A 16,363-nucleotide genomic window follows, 5' to 3' on the forward strand; every position below is an offset into this window, starting at 1 on the left:
TATACGAGTATACTGATTGTGCACGTAAATATTTTTCCATGCATGAGCATGACTTCTCTTAGGAGACGTAAGAGGAATGAACTCTATCATACTCTATCCACCTACTTTTGGAGATAGGAGTAAAGGAACTGCTTGGTACGAGGAATCAGGTATGGAATTAGCCAAACTCACATACATGGTTTTTGGTTAAATTTTTTTATCTTCATAATTATATTATTAGGTTTTTTTATCTTCATAACCATATTATTAATTATAACTTTTTGGAACCTAAGTGGAGAGGTGAGTATGAAATGCTGGTATGAGTCTCATTATTAATGTTTTTTCATATTTTTCGGGAAAATATTAATAATAACAAAAAAAATTATTCATATGTACAAAAATCCAAATATATAAAGCCAAGCCGTACAACACTTAACTTTAAAGAGGGGCCGCATTCCAATTTAGAGATAAGTAATGTATCTTCGAAAAAATGTGTAAAATAAATTGAAAAAGTTCAAACATGTTACGAGAAGAATTGCTAAGAAAATGAGCATGGGGTAGAAGGTAACATTCATTCCCAAAAGTAGGGTAGAGTGGAGCTATAGGAGTCCGAATGCAAAATGCAAGTACTTAACAGAAACGATATCATTAACAAATCCAGTAAATTGGAGGGTAGAGTAGAGCTACAGGTTGTCCGAATGCAAATTGCAAGTACTTAACAGAAACGATATCATTAACAAATCCAAATGCAAATTGCAAGTACTTAACAGAAACGATATCATTAACAAATCCAGTAAATTGGAGGGTAGAGTAGAGCTACAGGTTGTCCAAATGCAAAATGCAAGTACTTAACAAAAACGATATGATTAACAAATCCAGTAAATTGGACAGCTCTGGTACAAGGGCATGGAGCCATATGCTCACAGAAACGATTTACAGGCCCAAAGGTGAAGTAAAGAAAAACTATTTTCTGTCCTTCGTGTGACATAAGTATACACAGAGACGAAGCTGACAGTTATTTTAACACCAAAACACAGTTATAAACATGAGAATAGTCAGTCACAAATGAGATTAGGATCGACAGGTCCTGAACACCTCCCCTCGCATTGCATCAATTGGCGTATGATCATGAGTGTAGCACTCAGGGCCCATATACATCCCTGTCTTCTCCAAAATAGCAGTTCCTTCCTCCCTACCAAATTTTGAAGCATACAGCTTCAGGTATTCAATGTCCTATGAACATTAATAAAGAAAAAGAGTTGGTCAAATATTAATAAGATATAGAGTAATAATGATAACATAACAAAGTAACAAACCGCTACTAGAGACGAGCCACAAAAAAATCAGCAATTGTACCCAGATCATAGAATTTCAAGTCAAATTAAAAGCGCAAACAACAAACTAAAGGTGGTTATATGAGAATCATTTCACCATAATCCAATCCAGAACAACAAGGAGAAGTCATGAAGCTAAAAACTCAAAAAAAATAAAAAAAATTGAGTCTGGAATTGAGAGAGTACTTGTAAGCCACTCAGCAGCCGCTCTAATCTAACTGAAGCAACTGGCTGATGTGAAAGTGAGAACACCTCACCGGGGTAAAACAAGACACCGTCACCAGGTGGAAGGCCCCGCCTGAATCTTATCTGTGACACCAAATAAAATATAACAACATTCTTCAATTCCTTTTTAACGGCACGCTTGTACCTAAATAAACACATGCTGCTTAAATAGCAAGGAACATAAAGAGTTAAAGACACACGATTGACCTCTGCACTGGCAGCTGTTGCCTTCTCGTAGCAGTTGGCACCCCAGTATAGAAAACCTGTTCCGCCTTCTTTCCACACTCTCCACATAACTGCACGATGTTGTGTGCCTCGCATTCCTAAGTGCCAATTCGGATGAGGATCAGATGGCCCTAAACATACATATGTCCACCATTCCTGTGCAATAGAAATATACTTAATTTTGATATGTAAATAGTAACCAAAAAGTTTTGCTCGCCCTCCACACAATACACACACATATTATTACCCTCAGCTATTAATTTATTTTCAAGTTAACTGCTTCCACCGTTCCAAAATAAATGACATACATCTGTGAAGAGCTTTCTTGAACCATATAAATTCAAGGTTTATATATATTCCCGGTATAATTATGGCTATTATCCATGCTGAATATTAGTATTTAAAAAAATTATATAATTTGTAGTGATTTGGAGGTAATACTCAAGACGCTATTCTAAAGGAGTGCAAATGAATAGCATTAGTCATCTACAAATGATAAAGCCAAGAAAAATGTAAAGGTTCACAACTTCACAAAATTAGGAAAAGAAAAGTGTTGTCTCTCTGTGTGCTCATGAGTGTGGGTATTTTTAGGGAAAAGAAAGAGGAAAACAAATGAGAGAGTATATGAAGTGAATTCCTAGTATTTACCAGCACTGGAACACACATAAGTATGCACAAATATGCATTTTATCTTATATTGACTTGTGTACTTAAGACAACCTTTGTTAAACAAAGATCTGTGTACTTTCATGCATCCTTCAGGACCAAATTTGTAATCCTCTTTGTTAGAAAGGTGTATCATACAGCGTGCAACACTTCCTGCAGTCACATTAATTCGAGATAAACCCTAACTGCATAACTCTAATAATCTAAGGATAAGCACATTAATCAATCATCAAGTATCTAATACCACTTATCCTCGTACATTATAACTAATACAAATACATATACATGACAAACAATTTGCCGTCTCAAACTGTATCTAGGCATTGATGCCAATCAGCAGAAGTGACGGCCAAGTAAAATCTTGGCCAATTCTTTTCAGGTATATAATTTATAAACATAGCTTCTGAGGAAACAACCAGTGTATTTCACTAAAAAAAACTGGCTCAGAAAAAGGAATAATAAGATAGTTGAAAGAATAATGAACTAATTTTGATTAATTCCAAGTTATATTCTTTGGAAAATATATCATGACAAGGTAGGAACTAGGATGCCACATTTGTATCATAAAGTAGAAGGCATATTATAATCTACTTATTACCTATGCTGCTCAAATTAAGGCACATGATTACTTAAAAGATAAATAATAAGGGGAAGGAAGTTTGCTACTCAGGGTCACATAGTGCATGCTTGGTCAGTACATGTAGGTACAAAGAAAATAAATAATCTTGTCATTATTAATTTGCCCACTTCGAGTTTGACTTTGGTTAGCATATTTTTTGAGTTAGTAATATAGTAAACTCAGTTTTTTTGCAAGTTTTTGTTATGAATAATGCTAAAATCTTTGTTCAAAACACAACATAAATAAGCCCCGTCAAGAATCTAATACATTAAAAATATAATGAACTTCATGGAATGCTTACCTTAAAGTAACTGGTTATATGCACTACAACTCATAAGGCAGTAAAAGCAGCATTATTGACTAGTATTATTTATCTAATAAGCCTAGTTATGCGCTATGTGCTTACTGCAGTACAAAAATTGGTCCAAGTTGCCTGTCATTGACGTTATGTGGCAAGGAGGACCTTATTGTGCTAGAAGACATTCAAAGCATGATATATTTATCAGTGTTAAAGGAAAAGACTAGAGTACAACAGAACCAAAGAAAGAGCACTCCCCCTAAGAAGGCGTACTTCCACAACCCAGCTCAAGCAAGAACCGTGATATTACCTCACCATTTTCTGGCTGAATCTCTGCAACAATTCTTTTTGCCAATTCCTCTTGGTTGCCAATCACCCATTCACTGCCAAGAGGTAGATTAATTTTAAAGACGGTTCAAGATTTCAACATACGCTACCCAGACAGTTCATAATCTACCTAATTTAACTTTTCCACCCGTGTTTTCCTCCCTCCTACTACAAAATTTTACTTATTAATCTCCCAAAATCCCACAGCGTCAGCTATTTACTGTTTTGATCTCCAAGTTATCAATTCACAGAGAATAAAAGGTTTGTGTTGATATTAATACACCCAATTTATGCATAATGCTGTGCACAAAAACAAAATATATAATTAGGACATGCATAAATTTTAAGACCAATACTTGCAGAAAAAGGTTTGAATATGGCCATGTGAAGTTTCCCCGGTTTCATAAGTATTAATAAGTAATGATATATCTATTAGGAATAGTCTAGGACATACTTGGTTGTTTTACTTCCGGAGCTAGGCTACACTTCATTTTTTACAAAGGAATGGTATCCCTGCATCAAAGAGACTAAATTATTTACCAAATCTAATATCAACTTGTATGGGTTCAAATTTTCTCCCTTTTGCGGGTGGGAGTGTGGGACCCTAGAGGCAGATTGTATTTTAAGCGAATTAATTGCCCTAGTTTTATCTTTTTGGTTGTTTTATTCTATAGATCCTACTTCGAAATTTATGTCCAACATCAACAATTTTCATTATGATTGAGAGGAATCAACTTCTGTCCAGGGTGAAAAGGAACACAAGGTGCCACAAGCGCGGAGAGCATATTCAGATCACAATAAATCAATTGCTAGTTGCTGGCTTGCTGCTCACATGCAAAATCAAGAAGATATAAAGATAAGTTCAGGGTAATACCTGGTACAATATATTTGCGTATGAGGGCGCAGAAATTCAGGCACTTTCAAGAAAGCCTCAAATGAGGTAGAAGCAAGAGGTGCATCGTTTGGGCCTGGAATCAAATTAAGATCAATATGAGATTTTCTACACAAAAGCACGACGCTCACATAATTAAGTACAACAATGGGAAGATAGCTATATATAATTAAACATCTCCACATATCTTTTCTAATGCCAAATAAAATATTTAACAGTAAAAACATTGTGGTATGTAATAAGTATCTGCTACGTTCTTAGGCTGCACTCACTTGGGTGGAATGGAATGGAGGGGAAATGGAATGAATTTCGACTCTAATTTGGGAGTGGTCGGAGAAAATGTATATAAATTTCATTCCTTCAATCGTTCCATTCCAAACCATTTAAATTGGATATTTAACCCACATCTTTTGGAAGGAATGCTCCATCCCACTTCTTCGTCATTTTCCCTACAATCTTCATCATAAAAAATTTAGACTCATTCATATTTAGCCACTATTGTCTCATAAGATTCTTCTTTCTTCATAAAACTTCTATATAATTTTTCATTCCATTCTCTCCTCATTTCAATCCATCCAAAAGAACGCAACCTTATAGTCTAACTAATATCTGTGTGAGAGTGTGTGCGTCTCAAATTTAGAACCATGATGTCACTATATTATGACATTATATTGTACAAAATCAGAGAGAAAGTGGGGGTATTCGGCGTAGTCCAGCTGATCAGCTGTCCTTGTTCAACCGACCGTCCAACAAGTCAGAAAAAAAAAAATTTGACGGCTCCTTCAAATGGGCTTGTAGATAGAGCAAAACGAGTGGAAGTTTTGAGTTATCCTCTAATACCACGGTTTTAAAGCAAGCGCAATGACATAATTCTTCTAATAAACCAGATTCATATTTAGAATGGGCTTGTACTTTACAAAATAAGATCAAGTCCAATGCTTGTCTGCTAAATATTAGACAAAGGCAAACCTGGGTCGTTATATTACATGTATGAGGTATGAAAATGTTCGTATAATTTTTAGTTTAGATTGAAAAATAACAAGAAAAGTAATCATTAAACCTATGGAGAGGTGAAAATTATTCTTACCACAGTAGTAAGTTGTCAGAACACGAGCATCAGGTGCATATGCATGGATATCACTGGCTTGGTTACGAATGGCATTGTACTGTTCCAGATTAAGAGGCTACCAGGGAAGAAGAGGTATGCAAGTAAGAATATGTGATTGAGATTATCAGAAACAAATGTAAATGAAGGTATAATTCTAAAAAAGGTTACTGATTATTTACAAAATCATATCACTCGACTCTAGAGCAATGACTATCATACATTCATACCTCATCCCACAGGTAGAAGTACGCCTTTTTCCAGTGATTTTTTGTTCTCAGTATCTCGACTTCTTTTTGCAGGTAATTTTTAGCAGCATCACCGCTGTTGATATCAAAGTGCATCAGTATTATTGTGTAGATGTGATAAACGAACCCAGAGAAAAAAACTCAGTTCTATATACTGTTCGGTTAAGTAAGAAAGTAAGGTGCTGTGAGAACATGAATTTGCTCAATTTGGACAGCTTTTAGTTGGAATCATTACTTACAATTGAAATGTTTGTGGAAATTTGTATACTCAGTGATAATGTGCCAAATAAATAGAACTAATCCAAGCATCAGATGACATTACCTTGGAACTACTGGGTTATATGGTACAGCATATGCTGCAAGTCTCGGGTCTGAAAAATATTCATCTGATTTTGGATGATCAGCTACACCGTCATACAAAAGCAAGTAATATGAATCATGAGAAATAAGTCATCGCATATATAAAGTACGATAGTATAACATTGCGGACTAAACATTGCGGACTAATTGGTGTAAGCAATGTTTTAAAATTACACCAGATACAGAGAAGGGTTCCTACAGCAGCATCTTACCTGGCCATGGAGATGTATATGTCAAAACACGCATACTTTCCCCCCATCTGCAGAAATAAGGACTGATTCTAAATTGCAGTAGCCATTTAAAATGACGGTCCAATGCCTCGTACCACTCAATACTCCCATGTTCAACACCAAACCGATCTTCAATTACAGTGTCAGATATCTGTATATGATTAAGTATACACAACTATTGACTCTTTTGCTGTTTATAAGATGTCCGGTATTCTTTTTACCAGGTCATGCTTTTCCTATTGCTTATTTTGCCATATTATGATTACTACCAATTACAGAATGGACTGTGGAGAAGTTGTAGACAATTGAGATGAAGAATTAAAGGATATTTAGTGGCATGACTTGCATAATACTACTATCGACATCACACAAAACATAAGGATAAACTTAAGCAGGGTGATGTCCAAATTTTAGGATAAAAGGGTGAACTTGGACTAATTAACAGAGAACAATGACATATAGAGCAGAAAGATGACAATTATACACTTCAAACGTCATATACTAATAGAAACATAGACTTGACAGGATACACCAATCACTGCAGGAAGTGAAGGGGTTTCTGGAAGAACAAAATCCCACACGGTCAAATTTAGCTTCAGTCGTATTGAAAAGTTTGAAATAGCATCTTCCTCCATATCCACAGGGCCATTGTCTATACAGAAATCAGAAAATGATGGTGACACGAGAATCCTCCGTAAGGATGTTGTTGCAGATTTCGCTCTCTCAACCTAAAAATATCATTATTATGAGCACCCGTGAAAAGGCTGATCAATGAAGTCCTAATTCACTTTCATAGTAATAGAAACTCACTGCTTCAGCCAAAGGTTTTCCACCATCAATTGGCTCCAAAATGTCAAGACAATTTTTAAGTTCTCTGTATAGCTGCTGCTTCTCAGCTTTGCCTAGGATTTGCGATAAAGATCTGTAATAAGTCAGATTGATTAAATGCATATATAATGTCCTTGGTCTATTGTGAATTTGAGACCACAATAAAATTTTAACAGACAAGGATGAAATGTCATATATAAAAAAACTTTGTATTCAAGTGAGAGAGGACAGGCAATCACTCTGAATCAGCTTTGGCGGTTATGATCAACTCTCCTTCATAAAGACCTGGGGGTTGTGCACTTGGAACATTTACAGATAACCAAATTGCTGTTGTCTCACTGAAGAACAGAATAACTCAGCAACAAATTTCTGGAAAGAATAGCACTATACAGTCATCAATGTAATCACTACTCATTACCCTGCAAGTAAGCTGATTTGTGAGACTGGCAGATCAAGAGGCACTAGTGCATCTGGAACTCCCAAGACTGGCACCACCCGCCGCAGTGTTATTGATTTGTCAATTAGCAACCTAGCAATTACCAACATCTGCATAATATAAATATCCTACTAATGTTTAGAGTATGATCTTTTGGAAACACTAACCTGTCACCAGAAGCGGAGCATAGATCACTGCACTGAATGTGGACAATTCCTGCCACACTAGATGCAGACCAAGAAACTTTTGGACGTATAGCAATTTGAACACTTTCCCTCTCATTTCGTGCAGCTAGAAGAGATATCTAAAAGGTAAGTAATAAATCAGATAAGAGTTACCTTTTGGTTGCTAAATCTCAGATAACAAGTATGTTCTATAAACCTTGGTGATGCAACAGTATGGTACAACAATAAAACGTAAGAGGCAGGGAATCATGCCTTTAAAGTAAATATAACATATAGCGAAAACATACTAACAGGCTCATATTGTCGAGGCATATCTTGCAGTCCAACATTTGCTGTGCTCGGCATACACCATACATGCATTAATTCTGCAGAAGGAACTTTTGTTGGATCAATAGTACCCCCAAGTAAACCTGGATCATGCAAGCCATCATCCCATCCATATGCTGTCCCACCTCCAGCAACGCCTTCAACTGGAGGTACCATCATATCCTCGTGATTCGCTGCACAATGACAGACAAAAAAAGACCCATATCCGACTTCAGTAGGCAAACCGCACCAGCAAAACTCTGATCATACAATCTTGCGCACCAATGAATTAATATTTAACATAACAGAAATCAATCAGAAACCCCCGTATTTCGAAAAACCATCCCATTCCATCAAATCTTTAAGTAAAACAGTCATGCCAGGTTGCCACCCTCAGAAAAACTCAACCCAGACTCTACAAAACCATACCAAGAACCCAAATCACTACTTTTTCACCAACAAGCATATCACACCGTAATGTAATCTAAACAAAAAATTGGAAATAAAAAAAAAAACTAATCAAAATAAAGAACAAACTTTACATCAAAAATCAAACTTTTCAAGATTTTTACTGAATGGGGTCTCTTCACTTTCTACTAGCAATCAAAAAGTTGCAACAAATCAATAAAATCAAACTGACAAAAAAAAAAACATTAGCACAAACAGTCTTTAAAACCCTAAGAAAAACACAAAAAAATGAGTAAACTACTAAAAGAAAATAGGGTTAATCAGAAGAAACAAACCAGAGCTCTCCATTTTGTGTTGCAAAGCTTGTGATTATAATTGGGCTGTGCTGTGTGTATAATTTGTGCATACACCTGTGCTTTTGTTTTGTGCAAGTCTACAAGGTTATACAGGTGTTGATCGGATTGATTTTACAGTACCGGTCTGTATATAAAAGGGGTTTTAATAGGTTTATTATTGTGCTCATGATTGTTTTTATTACTGTTCTCTCTATATTGTGATTTGTGGGCGATTTTAAAGTTTATTCAAAGTAATATTTAACCGGTGTTTCAGAATTTTTTATTTATTTTAAAATCTACTTCTATATATTAAAAGGGGACTAGGGGCAAAAAGAGCAAAACAAATACCTGTGAAATGACAAAAATACCCTTGATTTACACGTAATTTCTGAAATGCCATCGTCTCTTCGTTTTCTTCTTGATCTGCAGCAGTTTCTCCATGTATATATTCTCTGCCAACTCTTTCTTTAGCTCAGTTGTCTCTCCTTGGCTGCGATTTATTTGGTGCTGGGCTCCCTCTCCTCAGTTGGAGTTTTTTTCTGGTTTGGGTCTTAGAGAAAGGAGAAGAAGCGCAAGACCCGAGAAGCTGCTAAGCGCAATTGACGAAGGTCTTTACCTTCTCTGCACCACTTCATTTCTCACATTAATATATGCATTTGCTAAACTTTGTTTTATTCCAGTGTTGTGCATATCTTTATGTGTTTCTCTATGTTATTAGGAATGCCTTTCGGCTTTCTGGTCTCAGTCGCTTCTGTTAATGTCTTAATTTAATATTGTTCTGAGAATCCTAATATTTGATAAAAAATTAAATTCATATGCTTCAAGGAATGAAATTTCAAGAAGGGGCTCATTTTAATTCATATTCAGGGTATTCAAGTGATATTACTATTAGGCTTTGTTTGGTTAAATCGAATGAAATGTAAAAATATTTGAAGTGGAGAGTTAGAAATGAATAATGAAAAGGAATTCTCGTGTGGTTTGTTTTATCATTTTAACAACCATTGTTAGTGAAAGTGATGCATTTATGAAATTGTTGAGTTATTATATTTAAATTTGTGTTTTGGAGTTTTATATGTGTTTTGTGTGTAATTATAATTTCAAATGCTTATGTTGTTTCTTCCATGGGCATGCAAGTTTTCATCTCCATATCAAATGATTATCTATTAGAAATCTTTGCTTATCTGTATTTTGGGCAATTAAAATTGTGCTTGCTTATTATACCAAAACTACCCAAGATGGTCTATATGTAGCGTATGATCATTCAATCTTTAGGTCTGTTCCAACTCTATTCATGATTCTTACTGGCTAACCAGGTAATTTCTCCATGGTGGGTAGTGTGTGAAATCTAGGCAAAATATATGGCTCTTGAATACTCTTTAATTCTCTATATTTCTCTGTAGCTTATATACAACAGTTAATTATATAAGCCCTCCAGGGAGGATGTGAGGTGTGAGTGAAAGATATGATATGTAAAAGTATGTATAAAATTAAACAAGGATTAATGAACTGCTGAAGTGGAATTTCTTTCCAGGATAGGCATAGTTTTTTTTTACAGTGAAAATCAATTTTTTTAGCATCACTACAGATATACAAATCTCAAAATTTGACTTTAGGTGTCATGACTTGCAGGTTATGACAACAGGGCAAAAGGTAATGCTAGAGTATCAGGGAAATGATTATGTTATACCGTGAATGAAGCTGCTATACGTGAGCAAGAACAGTCAGACTTGGCATTAAGCATGTCAAGGGAATGCTGCTCTATGGACCTCCTGGTACTGGCAGTACTCTAAACTCCAAAGGCTCGTCAGATTGGGAAGATGTTAAATGGAAAAGACCCAAAGGTATGGAATTAGAGTTGTCAGGTTAGCATAGAATAATCCTTCTGTCTTTGTTAATTGTTACATAATATCTAATTCATATAACCAAGCAAAGATGCTGGTGCGAATTCAACTGCAAAATTTCTTGTCCTCATGTTACTCAATTTTTTAGATGTTGAGACAACTTGGTTGCAGCTTTCAGATATAATCATTTTCCAAAATAAATTTTTACTTGTTTGTTTAGTTTATGTTCCATTATTAGGCATAGTATTTCTGAAATAACAAATTTCTCGATTTGCCACTCCAAATAAAAAAAATACTTTTCTAATCATCTACTAAAGGTAGGTCCAACCTTTTGGCGATTAATTATAGATTGTCAATAGACCAGAAGTCTTGAGTAAATTTGTTGGAGAAACAGAAAAGAATGTAAGGGAATTATTTGCCGATGCTGAAGAAGACCAAAGATCATGAGGTAATGATGAATTCTGGCTATAAGCACATCTTTGTATTCGTGATCGTAAAAATCCTCTTATCTTACTTGTAGGGGATGAAAGTGACCTGCATGTTATCATTTATGATGAAATCGATGCCATCTGTAAGGTAGGGAACTTTTCTCAGTGAACCTGGAGTTCCTATTTATGTTTATACGACTCAAGAGTTTCTCTCTCTCACCACACACACACACACATTTTATAGTTCTCTGGTCTTCACTTTGCTTCAGATAATTTTGCTTCTGCATTTGTTACTTGAGGGCATAGGGCTACAAAAACCTTTACTACCGCTCTGTTTCAGTTATAAATTGCAATCATACATACGTGTCATTAATTTATTTTGTAAAATGTTTGTGCTAACATGCAATGTATATTCTATTCCTTTTTGCAGTCCAGAGGTTCCACTAAAGATGGTACTGGAGTTTATGATAGCATTGTCAACCAGCTTCGTACAAAGGTTGGTTTAGGATCTTTTAGTTCATGTCAGAACTGATATTTCTGTGCTCTAAGATGAGTTGACTAATGACACTATCTGGCTGGTAATAAATTTATATTTAGATAGATGGTGTGGAAGCTCTAAATAATGTTTTACTCATCGGAATGACGAATAGGAAAGATTTGCTTGACGAAGCTCTTTTAAAGTGATGCATGCCCTGCACAATTTGGTTCTGTTAACTACTTAACATTAGTTATATATGCACATACAATACATGTATGCATAAATTTGTGCTCACAGACTACTTATATGTTACAGCCCTGGGCGTTTAGAAGTACAAATAGAGATTAGACTTCCCGATGAGAATGGCCGTCTGCAAATCATTCAAATCCATACAAACAAGATGAAAGAGGGTTCTTTTCTTGCCCCAGATGTGATCTTGCAAGAGCTTGGTAATTAAGACACGATTTTTGTTGGTTTGTTATTGACTCAGTAATGGCAGAAGGATACTGGTGGTTCCGAGCAGACTCGTGATGGATTTCGTAGAATAAGAGGAGCAGTGCTGGTGGTTGGTAAACCAATTATGTTTAAAAATAATCTGCAACCCACTACGGAAGAGGTATGTTCATAGGTTATCGATCTCCAATATATTGGAATCTGGTTTTGGATAACTATAACATATAAGTCAATAGAATTATATTAAGTATAACGAGAACATATTATCAAGTGGTATATGATATCTGTTTTAATGACTAGAGTGTTTAGACTTGAGAATTGAAGGACAAAACTAACAACTTATTCTTGCATTAGATACACTTACAATGGACTGCATATGATAGCCAAAGTAGCAAAGAGCCAACAGAACATGAACTTGTACTCTCTGGGTTCTTTGATCTCTACTTCCAGGATAAACCATCTCCCTGACTTCTAGAAGCTCCCTATGTTTATATCATACTTAGTAAAATTCAAGAGGCATATTTGTCAAACTTCGTAATTCTCACTTTTATTTAATAGTTTTTTGTTTTTCAGAATTCACATATCATTTTGGTATCGATATGCATCTTTTTTTTTATATAATGGATAATTTGTTAGTGAACTATGTTTTGTTCTATTATTAAGTGATATCAGATTATTAAATACGAGCGCATTATAAGTCCCACAAATATTTGATCATTAAAGCAGAGAATATTGAGTTTTATCGCTTAGTTTTCTGTTCACTCTCTCTCAAGACAACTAAGAATCAGCTTTTTTTTCCCTCTGCACACTCTTTTTTACACTATTGTATGTTTAATGATCATCTTCTATAAATGGATTTGGCAGCTTGGAAGAAGCCACTGGCTTCGTCCTCATATTTATCATCGGTAGAACAGGAGATAAAGCAAATGTGTCAGAACTCGTGAAGGAGGTGGCAAAATTTGATGACTTCATGCTCTTGGATATCAAAGATGAGTATAGTAAGCTCCCATATAAATTAGTCCTTACATTAATTTCATGTCGGTGAGTTGGATTCATAATTTGAAACTCATACAAACTTGTGCATTTATATTAGGTCGTCCTTCTTTAAAGCCGCCTATGCACTTTATGATTCTGAATTCTATGTCAAAGCTGATGCCGACATATATTTGAGGCAAGGTTGATAATTTTAGAAATGTATACTATTTATGTCATTGCTTATTTTGTGCATTTGCGCAATTATTTATTTGTGGTTTGGGTTATTGTTAGATCGACTTTCACTTCTTTTGGCCAACAACGTTCTCCCACTTAAACATATCTTCGATGCATTAATGTTCTGTTTTCACTGATCTAAAGCAAAAATGGTTAGCTTCATAGTTCTTTTTAAATTTATCTCTATTGCAAATTTGTATTATGCGTTTACTTTTGACTTGTCCTTTCTTCATCTTCCTTTTACTTCCAAGATGGTCCAGGTCTTTAATTTCTGTCCTTGATAGTAGGGTGATCCAAACAGATGATATTCGACCATCAAAAGGTCAAATGTAGCTTAATTCGTAGTTAGAGACAAGCCTATATTAAAAGCATCACTCAGTTCTAAGTTCCAACAGAGGCATAAGTAGATGAAACTAAATTAAATGTGGTGAAAGATAACGTGCTATCTAATTATAATAATTGTTGAAAGTAGAGCGAAAGTGAATGAGAATACAAAATAATAATAACTTATTGTTTCATGTCTTTTAATTATGATAATACATTTCTTGAATATTATTGCCACTATATGTTGCAGTTCAGAACCTCAGGAGCCTCAGAGAAGCAAGATTCATTGGATAATTGCCTGTTGTATTTGGCTCCCACTGGAAGTCCATCATTTGTGAATCTTATATTAAATTCGACAGAATGATACAAACACATGACAACGCAGGTATGTTCTGGTTTTCTATTTGGATCACGCATGAAATATTCAGAGTGTGTGGTAGGGGAAACATGAGAATTCGAGTGTTCATTGACATCAAAGCTTTTGCAATTAGATAAGAACATGTATTTGCAAGGACATATAACATTAGATAAATGATCCAAAAGTCCAACCTGAAACTTTAGTTAGCATATATTAGTTTAGCTTATCATATAAAAGTTTAATATTTTAACATGAAATTTAGTTTCCAGCAAAGAAGACCTTTTTAACTTCATTAGCCAGTCCTCATAGGCCATGCTATATTATATATCTGTGTTTTTGTTAAGTATGCATTCTTTTTCCCAGTTCCAGACACAATATCTTAAAACTAAATTGCATAGGCACTAACCTATCCTTTTAGTTCTGTATAGTAAACAGAACCAAACCTCCTTTACTAATCTTGTTAGCCAGGCTAAAGTTGCAAGTGGCTTCAACAATTATAGAATATGCGAATTCCAATGATTTGTCAATTCTGATACTCATGAGCTTTAAGGAAAGGATGTCATTGAAAAAACTAGATTCTGCGGTGTTCTCATAATAAGCTTTGGGTACAAGTTTATTTTGTGGGTATTGCTTTCAATTGTGGTATATATCATCATCAAATCATATATATAGTAATCCCATGTGGCTATCAGAAAATAAGTAAATAGTAACATGCATATAGAGGAGTACACATACTTGACACTTTCAATTATCAAATTTTAGAATTAACAAGCTTAGTCTTTATGGGGTGAGTAAATGATCTTTTAACAAAGAATCTGCGCTTGTAGACACAATAGTAGAAACAAGCTGCCAATGCAAGAGTCCCGGTAACACTTTATTGACTATCTATTTGAAATTAACTTTACTCTCCTTTTTGTGAATAAAAATATACAATAATTATTATAGTTATATATGCATCAAGCATGTCACCTTAATTTTTGAGCGAATGAAAGAAGCAAATTAGAATAGTTACACCTGCAAGAATCCCTTGATTGTTTTTTTTCACCATATATATGATCTTTACTTCTACTCATTTAACTCATTCAGATTTAATTTTTAAACTATATTCTGTCACAGGGTTTTGGATCTCAATACGCAAGATAAGGGTGGCTCCTTCAACTTGTTTGTGTTCAACTCGTACATTGAATCTTTACATAATGGACCGGTCAAAAAAAAATTCTCAAAAGAGGATGAGTCTATTTTCTGATTCTATACTCGAACATATACCGGATAGACGGAGTTTGTATTTAAACTCAATCCGGATAACTACAAAATGAGTGGCCTCATTCAAAATTATATTTTTGGTGTCATTTTTATATCAGATTCTAATTTGGAAAAAATCTAAGAAAGTTTTTGTCTTTATATCGAGACGTATTTTGATGGTTAGCGGCACGTTTTGACACACACATACTATAAAATAAAATAAAGGGGCATACTATAAAACAAAGACATGATACTGTTGAACTTTTTTAAAAAGCACATACAAAATCGTAAAATATTGATATTTGAAACTCGAAAGTATATGTTAGTTATACAACATATCAAATCGTAAAATGTGATATTCGAAACTCAAAAGTATATGAAGTTATACAACAGGCCCGTGCCTTGCACGGGCTTTTACGCTAGTTATTTAATTATTTAATTTGTTTCTTTAAATAATCAAATTCCGAAATCTGTTATTTATTTTATTTCATTCTTTTACTCATCGTTAAAGGTTTATTTAGGGGCCGTTTGGGTGAGTTTAAAATAAGTGCTTCTTGCTTAAAATAAAAAAGTGAAGTAGAAGTTAGAAGTTAGTTAAGACTTATAAGTGATTAAAGTGTTTGGGAAAAAAGCAGAAGTCATGAAACAAAAGTTAGGAATCGTAGCTTTTTATAAGTGCTTCTCGACTTTTTACACAAACGGTACGAAATAAGTGCTTCTAACTTAAAAGTACAGAAGCGGGGCTTAAAAGCCCCGCCAAACAGCCACTTAATCTTTTTGATTAGGTTTGATTTATATTTCAAGATATACATCATCGAAGTTTTTCATTTATTTTTTATTCCATTCCAGCACAATTTATCGGATGTGAGAGTTAATCGCCTATCCAGTGACTTCGACTATTAGATCTAAAATTTTTTTATTTGTTTTCGATTTGCTTTTATTTTAATTTCTGACTTGTATTTTTAGATTATGATCATGTTTGGGGGTTAGCGGTTAGTTGTTCAGATGTTTTGACTAGCTGATT

At 34.6% G+C, this 16,363-nt stretch overlaps 2 protein-coding genes across 14 annotated transcripts; one reads left to right on the forward strand and one right to left on the reverse strand.

The window, feature by feature from the left end:
* Nucleotides 1-824: 824 nt before the first annotated feature.
* Nucleotides 825-9,208, reverse strand: LOC108223309 (uncharacterized). Of its 2 annotated transcripts, none has more exons than XM_017397491.2 (16): nt 9,007-9,208; nt 8,249-8,457; nt 7,940-8,076; nt 7,755-7,865; nt 7,576-7,674; nt 7,319-7,430; nt 7,039-7,236; nt 6,491-6,659; nt 6,241-6,322; nt 5,901-5,994; nt 5,653-5,749; nt 4,548-4,641; nt 3,657-3,729; nt 1,746-1,919; nt 1,500-1,622; nt 825-1,212 (listed from the first exon to the last, which is right to left on the reverse strand). In XM_017397491.2, exons 1-16 carry the CDS (start codon nt 9,017-9,019, stop codon nt 1,051-1,053), a joined length of 1,947 nt encoding a protein of 648 aa, XP_017252980.1. In that variant the 5' UTR covers nt 9,020-9,208; the 3' UTR covers nt 825-1,050. The 2 variants fall into 2 exon arrangements, with proteins under 2 accessions (XP_017252980.1, XP_063949638.1); XM_064093568.1 differs by having other exon boundaries at nt 8,249-8,678; nt 9,007-9,165.
* Nucleotides 9,209-9,327: 119 nt separating this feature from the next.
* On the forward strand, nt 9,328-15,498 carry LOC108220802 (vesicle-fusing ATPase-like). Of its 12 annotated transcripts, none has more exons than XM_064092854.1 (10): nt 9,330-9,614; nt 10,636-10,847; nt 11,169-11,295; nt 11,368-11,423; nt 11,706-11,771; nt 12,069-12,369; nt 13,071-13,204; nt 13,300-13,382; nt 13,990-14,124; nt 15,214-15,498. In XM_064092854.1, exons 3-6 carry the CDS (start codon nt 11,269-11,271, stop codon nt 12,208-12,210), a joined length of 291 nt encoding a protein of 96 aa, XP_063948924.1. In that variant the 5' UTR covers nt 9,330-9,614; nt 10,636-10,847; nt 11,169-11,268; the 3' UTR covers nt 12,211-12,369; nt 13,071-13,204; nt 13,300-13,382; nt 13,990-14,124; nt 15,214-15,498. The 12 variants fall into 12 exon arrangements, 10 of the variants coding, with proteins under 10 accessions (XP_063948930.1, XP_063948924.1, XP_063948922.1 ...); XM_064092852.1 differs by having other exon boundaries at nt 11,196-11,295; XM_064092855.1 differs by adding an exon at nt 13,473-13,567 and having other exon boundaries at nt 9,331-9,614; nt 10,636-11,295.
* Nucleotides 15,499-16,363: the final 865 nt, after the last annotated feature.

Source organism: Daucus carota, chromosome 5 (assembly GCF_001625215.2).
Source record: "Daucus carota subsp. sativus chromosome 5, DH1 v3.0, whole genome shotgun sequence".
In the NCBI taxonomy this organism is placed as follows: Eukaryota; Viridiplantae; Streptophyta; class Magnoliopsida; order Apiales; family Apiaceae; genus Daucus; species Daucus carota.